The sequence below is a fragment of the Ambystoma mexicanum genome, chromosome 1q, assembly GCF_040938575.1.
Source record: "Ambystoma mexicanum isolate Mex_15411 chromosome 1q, UKY_AmexF1_1, whole genome shotgun sequence".
Taxonomy (NCBI): Eukaryota; Metazoa; Chordata; class Amphibia; order Caudata; family Ambystomatidae; genus Ambystoma; species Ambystoma mexicanum.
Window position 1 is genome coordinate 908,199,073 of NC_090922.1, and position 12,494 is coordinate 908,211,566.

The window sequence follows — 12,494 nt, forward strand, 5'->3', positions numbered from 1 at the left end:
TTCGTCCCTCAGGAACCTCTGGGAGAGGAAAGTCCTTTCGCTATTATTCCGCATTCGGGAAAGGCAGAGGACAGCCGGCACAAAGAGGCCAAAGGAGATCCACCCGAGGTGGACGGGTCAAAGGTACTAAGGCCGCTTCAGCAGCAGCAGGTGCCTCTTTACCCTCGGCATCTGCATCAGCCACCCCCAAACCACTCTGAGGCCTTTCCACACAATACACCTGTAGGGGGCAGGTTAACTCACCATCTGACGGAATGGCAGGCTATAACATCAGATGCTTGGGCATTGGAGACAGTTGCCCAGGGTTACTGCCTACCCTTTCTACACATCCCTCAGTCATCCACCGGGGAACAGCTCTCTAAAAGTTCCAGATCCGCTCCTCTTGCAGGAAATTATAGACCTGCTAGAGAAAGGTGCCATAGAACCGGTACCTGTAGTTTCTCATACCAAAGAAGGACGGAGGACTGAGACCCATCCTGGACTTAAGAGAATTGAACAAGTTCCTCAGGAAGGACAAGTTCAAGATGGTAACTCTCTCTCAGATCCTTCAGGCCCTCCAGCTCCAGGACTGGCTGGTATCTCTGGACCTTTAGGATGCTTATTTCCAGGTGCCAATCCATCTCAAACACAGGAAATACCTGAGGTTCGCAATTGGCTACTCTCATTATCAATTTCGAGTTCTGCCATTTGGGCTGACCTCCGGCCCGAGGATCTTCACCAAGCTTATGTCAGTAGTGGCGGCGAGTCTAAGGAGGGAAGGGATCCACATCTACCCCTACCTGGACGATTGGCTAATCAGGGCTGTATCTTCGAAACAGGCCCAGGCCCAGCTAGATTATGTCTGCCACTTCCTTCACAAACTGGGCTTCTCCCTCAATTTAAAGAAGTCACAGATGATACCATCACAGAGACTCCAGTTCATTGGAGCGGTACTGGACACTTCCCTGGGAAAAGCCTCGCCACCAGAGGTGAGGGCTCAAGATATTCTACAGATGGTCACCAAGTTTCAAAATGCCCAACGTCTCCCAGCCTTTGACTTTTTGAGGTTGCTAGGCCTCATAGCATCCTGCATCTTCCTTGTGCCAGCGGCTCGCCTGAGAATAAGATCTCTTCAGTGGGCACTGAGAAGTCAGTGGTCGCAATTCTCTGGGAGAATGACAGATCTCCTCCGGATTCCGGACAAGGTAGCCCACGACCTTCAATGGTGGGCCTATCCAGAACATCTTGAAAGGAGAACTGTTTTGGCAACCATGGCCGGAGATAACCGTAGTCACAGACGCCTCACTCACGGGGTGGGGAGCCCATGCCAACGACTTGACCATCAGCGGTCGTTGGTCTCCATCGGAGTCCAGACTACACATCAACCTATTGTAGCTGAGAGCGATCAGACTAGCGCTGAAAGCTTTCCTGCCATCAGTACAGGGGAGAAATGTCCTGATAATGACGGACAACACGGTGGTCATGCACTATCACAACAAAAGAGGAGTCGTAGGATCACTGCCACTGTGCAGAGAGGTGATGCAGCTCTGGTTTTGGGCAATCCAAGAAGGAATCTCTCGATCGGCAGTCTACCTAGCCGGAGAGAAGAACTTGACAGCGGACGCTCTGAGCAGGCAGAGCACAGTCTCCCAAGAGTGGGAGCTAGCTCAGGAAGTCCCTCAAGAGATCTTTGCCCTTTGGGGAACCCCTCAAGTGGATCTGTTCGTCACAAGCACCAAAAAGAAGTGCAATCTGTTCTGTTCAAGGGAATTTCCCCCGAGAGGAGCTCTAGGAGACGCGTTCGTAGTGGACTGGGAGTTTCCACTCCTTTACGCGTTCCCACCAGTCCCTGTTATTCCTCAAATGATCAGGAGGTTGAGAAGATTCCAGAAAACCATGATCCTAATTGTCCCGGATTGGGCTAGGAGAACGTGGTACCCGGACCTTCTAGATATGTCCATCTGTCCTCCAATCTGTCTTCCACTCAAAGAGAATCTTCTCTCGCAGAAGGGAGGTCAGGTTCTCCATCCAGACACCAGAACCCTCAACCTTCACGCTTGGCTTCTGAAAGGGTGAGGTACAAGGATTGGGATCTCCCTGATGACATCATGGAGGTGTTGCTTTTGGCCAGAAGGCCAGCAACAAAGTCTTTATACCGCTGCGGTTGGAACACATTTTGCAGCTGGTGTAGGGAAGAAAATATCGACCCTTTTCCATGTGGTACACCAACGTTGTTATTGTTTCTACTCTACTTGGCAAACTCAGGCCTTCAAGTTGGCACTGTAAAAGGCTATCTCGCAGCACTTTCTATCTTCAAGCGCACTGCGAAGTAACCATTGTATTTCAAACTTCCTCTAGTGATACAATTTCTCAAGGGATTAACTAATGTTTATCCTCCAAAGCCATTCCAGGTTCCCTTATGGGACTTAAATTTAGTCTTAAACTTCCTAATGGGCACTCCATTCAAACCACTTCACTCTTGTTCGCTGAGATTTCTCACGCTTAAAACTGTCCTATTGGTAGCACTAACATCTGCTAGAAGGGTGAGCGAGCTACAAGCTCTCTCCTGTAAACCCCCACATACAATTTTCCAGAAGGACGAAGTTGTCCTACAGGTGAAGCCTAATTTCCTCCCAAAGGTGGTTTCTGAATTTCATATTACTCAGAAAATTACCTTCCCTTCGTTCTACCCTCCTTCCCATCCGGGGAAAGAGGAAGAAAGGCTACATAGGCTGGACCCAAGGCGAGCTCTTAGCTTTTACATCAGCAGAATGGCTAGGATCAGGCAAGCAGACCAACTGTTTGTAGGATACTCAGGTCACAAGTTGGGACTACCCATAACAAAACAAACTATCTCCAGGTGGATTATTTTGGCCATTCTGGAATGTTACAAACTGGCAGGGAAAGAGCCACCCCAAAATCTCAGGGCTCATTCAACCATGGGTATCGCAGCCTCTTTGGCTCTCCAAAGAGGGGTACCGGTCCGAGACATATGTGCGGCTGCCACATGGTCGTCCGCACATACATTCACAAAATTTTACAATCTGGATTCCTCCACTAGTCAAGAGACCAGATTTGGCAAGGCCGTATTACATTTGGTCCATCCCTAAAGGGATACATAACATTCTCACTCCCACCTCCAATTACATGCCACTGCTACGGCAGTCTATCAAAGATAAGGAATATGTCGGAGGACACAATCCCTTCGAAGAACAAGTTACTTCTTACCTTGTAACGTTCTTTCGACAGGATGTTCCTCCGACGTATTCCTTATCGCCCCTCCCATCCATCCCCGCAGTGATACTTCCCTTGCGGTTGCAGCTTACGCTCCTTCAAGGTCAATAACCAATTCAGGCATGACTTTTCTTATGCTACAAAACGGAACTGAGCAACAAACACAGCGCGTGGCTATTTATGGGCATGGTGACGTCAGCGCCGATACGGTGGCCGTCGAGGGACATCGACTCGGCGGACGTTGACACGCAGCGCCCTCTACAGAAAAAATTGCTGATGCCAGCAAGCTGGAAACGTATTATCAAAGATAAGGAATACGTCGGAGGAACATCCCGTCGAAAGAACGTCACAAGGTAAGAAGTAACTTGTTCTTTTGGTGCAATGGTGCTCACTGGAGCCAGCACAGCCATTTTGCTGTTTCTGCTGAAGTGCAGCTTGGTTATGGAGAAATTCTGTTCAGTGGGTCAATATAGCCCACACTTCCTATGAACAGAGGATTTGTGTTGTGCGAAACCGTACGTCAGCATGGCTGACTACCTGGTTCACAAGGACTTGGAGCTCTGCAAACCTACATTTCAGGCAACTTCACTTTGCCTTTATCAACTGGCATGTTTGGCATGGTTTCTAAGGTTGGACAGCCCCAGGAAATGGGTAATTCAGAAAGGATTGAGTTTTTAAAGAGGGTCACTGCTGAGGTTCCCGTGTGTGGGATGATGATGTTTCCACTTGGCACTAATTCCATTGGCAGAGATACCATTTGGTAACTACTCCAATTCCATGACAATAGCTCTAATTCTGATGGGCATTGAAGGGTTTACTGAAAGATGTTTTATTGTGCCAATTCCGCTGAATGGAATAACCAACACTGCTGAGGGTTGGGGCTTGTACACATGTACTCAAAATTTGGAGCGAATTCCACCAGAAACAGTCACATTAATTATCATCTTTATTTTTATAGCACCCTTTCCCCATTTGTATGGCCTCAGTGTGCTTTGTGATTGGAACACTCTCTGAGACCGAAGTCAATGTATGGGAGATTCTAAGAATTAAGTTTCAGATGCATGTGTTAGGACTTACGGGGTTGGCTGGGCCCCAGTAAGCAGCTCCAAGGTAAGGTACGTGGGTGGGTGCTGTTAGTGGTTTAGGATAGTGCTAGTGCAGGAGATTCGATGTGTGCCCAGCTAGACCAAATGTTTTACGTAGGTTGTTGCTATGTATTAATAGCAGAGGTGTTGAGCTATGTCAGGGGTTTCAGCTGGATGGCTATGCATACTGCTAGACTGGATTTGCATAGCCATAGCTGCACTCGAGTCATGGATGGGGAGCCGTGCCTGCGGCATGTGTCCACAGATGTGGTGCGATTACACATAGTTAGGGGCATTTTATTTGGTGTCATTTTCTTAGATCTCTCAGGATGGTCGTTAGAGTGCATCCTTTCTGCTGTTGGCATACTATCTTTGTGGAGGGACCTGGCTGGTGCCTTTCTTTGACTGCAATAGGAAATAATTTAATCTTACCACCTATGGCTGAGACCAATAGTAGTGTTCTTGTGTAAGTGCTTCTTAGGGTGACTCTGTTCCTACCCCCACAGCTATTGAAGTACGTTCTGTGCCCAACAGCCCCAGATGAACTGGCGCATTTCCTGACTACCCATAGAATGACCTATTGTTCTATGTGCTCAAGTAAGCCCTTTGATACTTAGGTAGTGACCTCCATCTGAGTGTGCGAATCATAGCTGTCCCTTCCCACTGCTCCCGCTACCATTTCTATCTCAAGTGGTCTGTATGAGCAAGCATTCTCATCTCTAAATCTTTAAGTTGTCACATGCAAGGTGCATCAGGTTTAATGGTGTTGTTTACTGACAAGATTGCCCCGTTATAGAGTTGGTGGTTCCGTCAATGGGCTCACAGGGATGGGAGGAATAATATTGCAAGTATCTCGCAGTTTACCGCTACAAAAGCTGCCGGTCTCTGCAATGATTTGGAAGAGTAGCGTTTTCCTTGGGTCTGGGCCAGTATATATATATATATATGAACGCTGCCAGCAACTATGGTCTGGAGAGTAGGTGTTCAGTTGGGTCTGGGCCAGTTCTTGTGTGCAAGTATATCACAGTGTGCCACTGCACACACTGCAGGCAACCACAGTGGTTTGGAAAGTAGGTGTTTTGTTGGATCTGGGTCAGTACTTGTGTGCTCGGCAATCACAGTATAGAGTGGGAGACTTTCAAGAGGAGGAAGGAAAAGCTACGTTTTGAGGGCCTTTATGAAAGCGAGGTCATTGTTAATGCTGCAGATGTGAAGGGGCATAGAGTTCCAGATGGTGGGAGCTTGGACGTAGAAGGATCCTCCCAGTCTGGTGTAGATTTATTGGGGGATAACTAGAAGAAAGGCTGTGCTGGATCTGAGTGTTCTGGAGGGTCGGTAGAGTGTTAGTTTGTCTTGGAGGAATTCCAGGCCTGCGTTTTGAATGGCACAGTGAAATATGCATGTGGCTTTAAAGGTAGTTCGTCGTCCATTGTGGAGGACTCTCAGTGTGGGGCTAATGTGTTCTCTGGGAGGGAGGCCTATGAGCAGGAGGGCTGCTGTGTTTTAAGTCCTTTGTAATTTTCTAAGTTGAAACCCTGGTGCGCCTAGATAAAGGCAGACTGCGTAATCTAAGCAAGAGAGAATAACAGTGAGGATGGCAGAGGTTCGGTGAGGATAGGTGAGGCAGGGGATGATACGCTTGAGGAAGCGTAGGTGGAAGAAACTGGGTCTGGATACAGAGCTGATGTGTTGAGCGAGAGATCGGTCTGTCTCCAGCATGCAGCCAAGGTTTGTCACTGAGGTGTAGGTTGCCGGGGGTAGGGGAGTGAGGGGAGGCCTAAAGAGTAAGGCCAAGAGATAGGTTGGGGGAAGGAGCAACGTTTTTCTATGGCCAGTGATTTCTGTTTTGCCAGAGTTGACAATGAGATGGTTGGTCGTCATCTAGTGGTTAATATCCAAGAGGTATGATGACAGATCTGGACATGTCGAGCCTGTTGATTAGGAGATTTTAAGGATGATCTGGGTAATGTCTGCGTATTTGTAGCAGGTGAGGTTGTAGGAGCAGATGAGTGTGGGAAGTGGGCTCAGATAGATATTGAAGAGGACAGGAGATGGGGATGCTCCCTGTGCGACCCCTTTCGGCACTGGCCGGGATGCTGAGGTGAAAGGTTGGAGCAGCATGATTTGTGAGCGATTAGAGATGAAGGAGAAGTTTCAAGTTAGGGCAGGATCTTTGATTCCTAGTGATTGTAGCCTGTCTGGGAGAATGGTGTCAATGGTATCAAAGGCAGTAGAGAATGAGACCGCGCATCCTTCTGCGTCCGCAGTTCTTTTTAGATCATCCCAAAAGGATACTAGTGTGGACTCGTTGGATAGGGCACTGTCAAGGAGGTTGTTAGCTTCAGTGAAATTACGAGTTGCTTGTATGCTGTGCGGTCCATGAATTTGGCCATGAAGCGGGTGTTGGAGATGGGTCAGTAGTTCTGTGGAAGAAGTGGGTCGAACATAGGTTTTTTTGAGGAGGGGTTTGATGTAGAAGGTTTTTAAGGCATTCAGGAAGATTCCTGATGTAAGGGATTGGTTAAGGATTGAGCATGCAATACTGCCTGCACAGGTTTAGGCTAGGATGTTTTTGAGGAGGGTATGCCAGCAAGGGTCCTCGGGGGGGTGGGAGGATCCTGACGGGCGGCTTTGTGCGAGGAGCGAGAGGAACACCTGGTGTGAGATCGAAGAGAAAGAGGTGAAGGTTTGCAATGGCGGGAGATTGGAACAGTGGATTGGAGATGGGCGGTCAACATTGTATTTTAGAGATGACGGTAGAATGTCTGTCAATAGCGATGTTATTTAAGGGTTCTGATAAGGCATCGCAAAGGGATTTGGAGTTATGTAGAGGAGGGGTAGAGTAATCTGGCTATTTGAATTCAGAGATGATTCTATGTAGTTCCTTGCGTGGGGTGTGAGGGTTCAAGATTCTGTTCACATAGAATGCTTTTTTGGTTCTTACGATTTCCGATCTGTAGGCCCTTGTTAGTCTTACCCTGGTAATTCCATACAACATAATTAGCACCAGCTTTACCACTGAAAATGTATTTAATAAGGCTCATTGTTTCTGAATCCCAACTAAAGATGTTATGTAATACCAATGTTTCCACAGTGAGGATCTGTGATAATACAGATGACCCGACTGTAATGGTGTGATTTTGAAGTTCCACTGGACTATAAAGGACGATTCTCAGATCTCCTTGGAATAGTATGTTATACTGGCGTCCCTGTGGATAAAGAGTGCACTTAAGCAATAAGCCCCTCGCCGTGGGGGCATTATTGAGTCAGCTAATGCCCCAGGGCCCATAGTTACAGGCCCGAGTTAAGGCTGAAGCCCGCCAAAGGCAAAACAAACAAAGTGCTCAAATCTGCCTCGACACACAGAGTGACACCCAAGAAAGACCTCACAAACAGAGAATGGCGAAAAAAGACGACCAGGGCCAATATGACAAAAGTGGTCACCCATGGGTGCTATACTGCAGCTGAGAATTCATCCTGCGGTAGAAAAGCACAATGGTAGGACAATTAAACCACTGCCACCAGCCATTTAAAGTAGTGAGGGTAACATAAAATTGTTACATGAGAATGTAGGAAAAAGGGGCTACTAGTTAACCCCCCAGCACTCCACATAAGATCGGGTGTGCTGGACCTACAAAAGAGAAGGTATGTAAAGTCAGTTTCACTTTACTCTTCTTGGGAACTGTAGTTCAAACAAGAAAAGTTATTTAAACCTTATGAGAAATCTAAAGGATTTCTCTTTGACACTGCACTGATGGTGCTGTGTGTAACCATACAAAAAATAGATGCCTATAGAGTTTGTCAGACTCCAAAAACTGTAAAAACACATAATCCAAATAAGGTCAAAACACAAGAGAGAGTAAGAAAAAGGTCTCACTTACTCCAGGGCTAAAATTAAAAAGTCCTAAATTCCAGCAAAAGAGCTAGGGGTCTCTAAAGTGGGAGGAATTGAGCACTAAAATGAAAATTCTCCATAACGATGGCCAGTAACATTTCACATTGTAATAACTCTGATGAGTATTAGAACAATAATAAGTTGCTCTACTTGGGGTCTCCTGTTCGCTGGCCCACAAAATGGTTTGTAGGCAGTAACACCCCGACAGACAGCCCCTCTGTGTGTTTTAGCACATACATGCCATTTGGATTGGAATCTCTGGCGGGATGAGGTTGTAGTGCGTGAAATCCGCACTGTGCTTTTCTTTGCTCGGGGAATGCATATGAAGCCCCAACTGCATCATGTTTTTGTTGCTGGCATAAAGGAAGGGATCCCTACTTATTCTGACACGCTTTTGCATTTGTAAAGGTCAGGTGGAGTCCATCAGTATCCATTCTAATTGCAGCCCTGTATGGCAGTGATCCTGTTGCATTGTTTGCATGGAGTGGATGAAGGCACACACTAGGTAACTGCCCATGACATGCTCCAGAAAGAGAATATAGTCACAATTTTGCAAAGTGGACTCCGGGCACAGAAATGGTTGTACCCTGGATCTGGTCTGCTGTTTCCTTGGCCTGAGTTAGTCTCCAGTTTTAGATTGACTTTAGCATTCTGAATACATAGGCAATCTTAAATGACTACATATGTTCAGAAGTAAGGATACATGACCCATGTGTTCTGCTCATGTACATGCCAACAACACTGACTAGATCATATCCAGGTCATTGATAGGAAAGTAGCTTTTCAAAAAGTATGCCATTTCCAATAATGAATAGGAGAAAACAAAATGGCTACCACACTTCACAAGTAGTTTGACACCAGGGCCAGCAAATATGAACCGTATAGTCAGGAAGTGGTAGGTAAGTGTTTCTGGTAGTGTAGAGAATGGTATATAGCCAACGTACCATGTGTATCTCCGAGTCTGGCTGCCAGTGGCCTTTTCTTCTCCCAACACTGCATGCCATTCGTTTTGACACAGTGAGTGAGGTGGGTGTTTAGCACCAGCCAAAAAGTAAAATTTAGCTTTCACTGTTTTAAAATATGAAGTTAGACCTATTCCGTTCAGTTGGTACGCATTTTCAAAAGACATTGATTGATTGAATGGAATAGCAGCAGGAATTAAAATCGCATGGTAAGGACTAGTTGATTCTTAGTTATGCGATTTTCGTCTCAATATTAAAGGTGCTAACACACCTTTCTTGTAGCATATTTCAAAGCACAGCCATTTCAATTCCCAAAGCAATGATTCATATTAAAACTAAGGAGGAACTTTGCTCAATGTGGAAGCCTTATGCAATATACTCCATCACTGTATACATCAGGCGTCATTGGAATCGAAGTGAACCTGGACTTTGCATTTCCCAATCCAACGGCTACACAAATTATTCTTTTCTGAAAACTAAATGGAAATGTTAAATGTTCTAATCTATACAGACGGTAAAACATATGTTGAAAAAGTAAACGATGAATCCAGCCCTAAATGTGGAAGAACGACACAGTACCGAAAGAGCACATTTCATACATCTCTCCAGAGCAGCAGCGCCCCGAACTACAAGAATAATGCAGAATTACATTCTATTTCAAAGCAATAATTTCTAAAATGTTCTACAACCATAGTACGAGGTACATTAAGAAATGATTACCTGTTACTTCTGACTACTGGCTAGGAAATGTCCCACAAGTGAAACAGACACACCTACCTCTGTAGTACAACATGTAAAGTAATGGGCCCCGATTTAGGAACACCACACTGCTACCTCTTCCCCAAATAGAATGGGCGATTGTCTGCTTGTTCTTATTGTGCTGTGGCACAATTATTCTGATGCCACTCTTGAGGGCAGCTTCAGGCTTCCTTCCAAGGGACAGACAGAAGGGTGCTCTGAATCACAATCATAGTTAATAGTGCTTAATACTATCAGTACGTATGTGTAGTGGATAGGGTCCTCCAAAGTGTAGGGGGGATGCAAACTATATGCACTATGGCCTTGGATATCCTTCCTCCAAGAAGCGTCGAAAAATAAATAATCCAATTTTCAACAAATTAAACCAAGCCATTTGTTTATATAACCAAAAACAGACAACGTTGGCTTAGTGCATTTTTTCTAATAAATTAGTATGGAGGGTGGGCATGCTAGACAATCGGGTTGTCCAAACCTGGGCCGAATCGAACGCCCCATGCCTGTGTTCCGTGCATGCCATGTACTGTCCACACCATTCCCCCTGTCCACACCATTCCCCTGCCTCCTCCTAGATGGTTGCTCCCGCTCTGACTTCAAGGCTCCACCACCTCATTCACCTATAGTATCAGTCACTGCGCTCTCTCATCACCTCAGTTTGTGGCTGCAGCCACCAGCAGACCCCACTATCGAAACAGAAGAGTGGTTCTCCATTGCAGCTATCTCAAGTGTACTTTTTTTGCCTAAAACATTGAGTCGCGCACCCACTGTGGCCCTTTGTTCTGACAACATTGCTCCCAGTACTCCAGTCTGTCAACCCGGGATGCTAATGGGATTAATCACCTGTCTCAAGTACTTCAATGGGCAGTGGGCTGGGGGTCCCTTGGGATGTTACTGGCTGGTGCGCCCCTGGAACGGGTAATGATTGCTGGATTAGTTCTCATTCAATGAAGCAATTAACAATAATTTAACAATTCTACTGAATGTACACTATTATCACAGTAGTTTTAAACGCATTGGGAATATTGTTGTATCTGACTTATGTTTGCTTTCTTTCAGTGACCATCAGCGGAAACACACCAACAACAACCTTTGAAGGATTTCTTATTCAAGCGCGTTCAGATTCTTCCAAAGATGCCCCACTGGGTTCTTTTGTGATCAGTGGAACACCTGCACAGACACTCAAATGTTCGGCTTCTTCGGTAAGTTCTTAGAATAACATTCTTTGTAGGATTCTACATACATCAGTTAATGCATCTCACACAATTAATACCACATTACTCTTTATTTCGACCCAGTAGCTGCTTTGTTCCGGGCATGCCATCCTCCTTGCAAACTCTTCCACTCCCCCTGCTCATTCCTGAAATTATGCTAACACGTTCTTAACCATTTGAGTGCCAGGCCCCTCACTGGCCAACAGTGAAAGGACAAACAACATTTGCCAGGGGATCCCCGGCAATTAGACAAACGGGGCCTACTGCCAGCAACCCCAAATGAAGGTGTTCTCATTGATCTACCATATCATCTATCCCTTGCATATTATGTACGCTATTGTATATAACATATGGCGTGGGGGGTCCTTAAAGACTCGAACTGTGCTGAACTCTAGTTTTAGAATGAACATTTCCTGTGAAATAAAAATGGATAATCGATCATTAGCAAAAGTAGTTCAGTTATGCAAGGAATTTTTAAAAGTGTACAAAAATCGTGTTTTTTATAGTTTTTTATAGTTCGCTACTCTCTGAACTGCAAGATTTGTTTTAGAAGTATTTTTTTGAACTTTTATGTGATAAATGTTTTATTTATTGCAATTCATTTCACAGTGCATATAACCAATATTCATCTGACAAATCCAATACGAGTCATGCTTCATACCGCATACTTGCACAACTGTCTTTGGAACACAACTGTCTTTGGATCTTACATGTGGCATGAGTAAACATTCCCAGAACATAACATCCCAAATGACCGTCATGTACCTGACCCCTTTCCATTCCATTTTTAAACTAGTAATCCCAGATCACGTCCCCTCAAATCTGTGCGCTCGCAGGATTCACCTGTGCGGGAGTGGGAGCATTCCTTTCTGTTTCACCCATGTATTCTAACACTCCTTAAGGAAGCCTATGATCTGACGAAGATTGCAGTTGGTCCTCTCTTCATGCTAGATACAATAAAGACCTGCTTCCCCCTCAGGTCTCCTTGACCGATCTGCAAATTCCACGTTTATCCATTTTCCGACCACCCTTATCCAGGCACTAAAAAGAGGAACCCCAGAGGTCTTCTGAGCACATTGGTAACCATTCAGTTCCTCCTCCTTCGTTTGCAAGGAAGTAAGCCCAATATGCATTGTTGGACTGTAGCTCAAACCTGCACACCCGTGATTTCAGATAATTTATCAGTACCTCAATCCCAAAACATCTTGACCATGTCACAAACACACCACATATGCAGATAGGTCCCAGATTCTCATTCACACCTCCAGTAGCTCGGGTCAAGGCCTTGAGGCAGTTTGGCAACCACAACAGGCGTGACATATGCACGCAAGACACATTTGTACTGTATTCACTGAATTCTTGAATTCCTAGA

At 45.6% G+C, this 12,494-nt stretch overlaps 1 protein-coding gene across 6 annotated transcripts in view; it reads left to right on the forward strand.

Moving 5' to 3' along the window:
* LOC138538698 (putative ferric-chelate reductase 1) overlaps window positions 1–12,494 on the forward strand; it is a 495,175-nt gene that overhangs the window by 207,040 nt on the left and 275,641 nt on the right. For all 6 annotated transcript variants that reach the window (XM_069641552.1, XM_069641548.1, XM_069641551.1 and 3 more), the window contains one exon: window positions 10,968–11,110. In XM_069641552.1, the coding sequence (XP_069497653.1) occupies window positions 10,968–11,110 (143 nt within the window). The remainder of the gene's footprint in view (window positions 1–10,967; window positions 11,111–12,494) is intronic.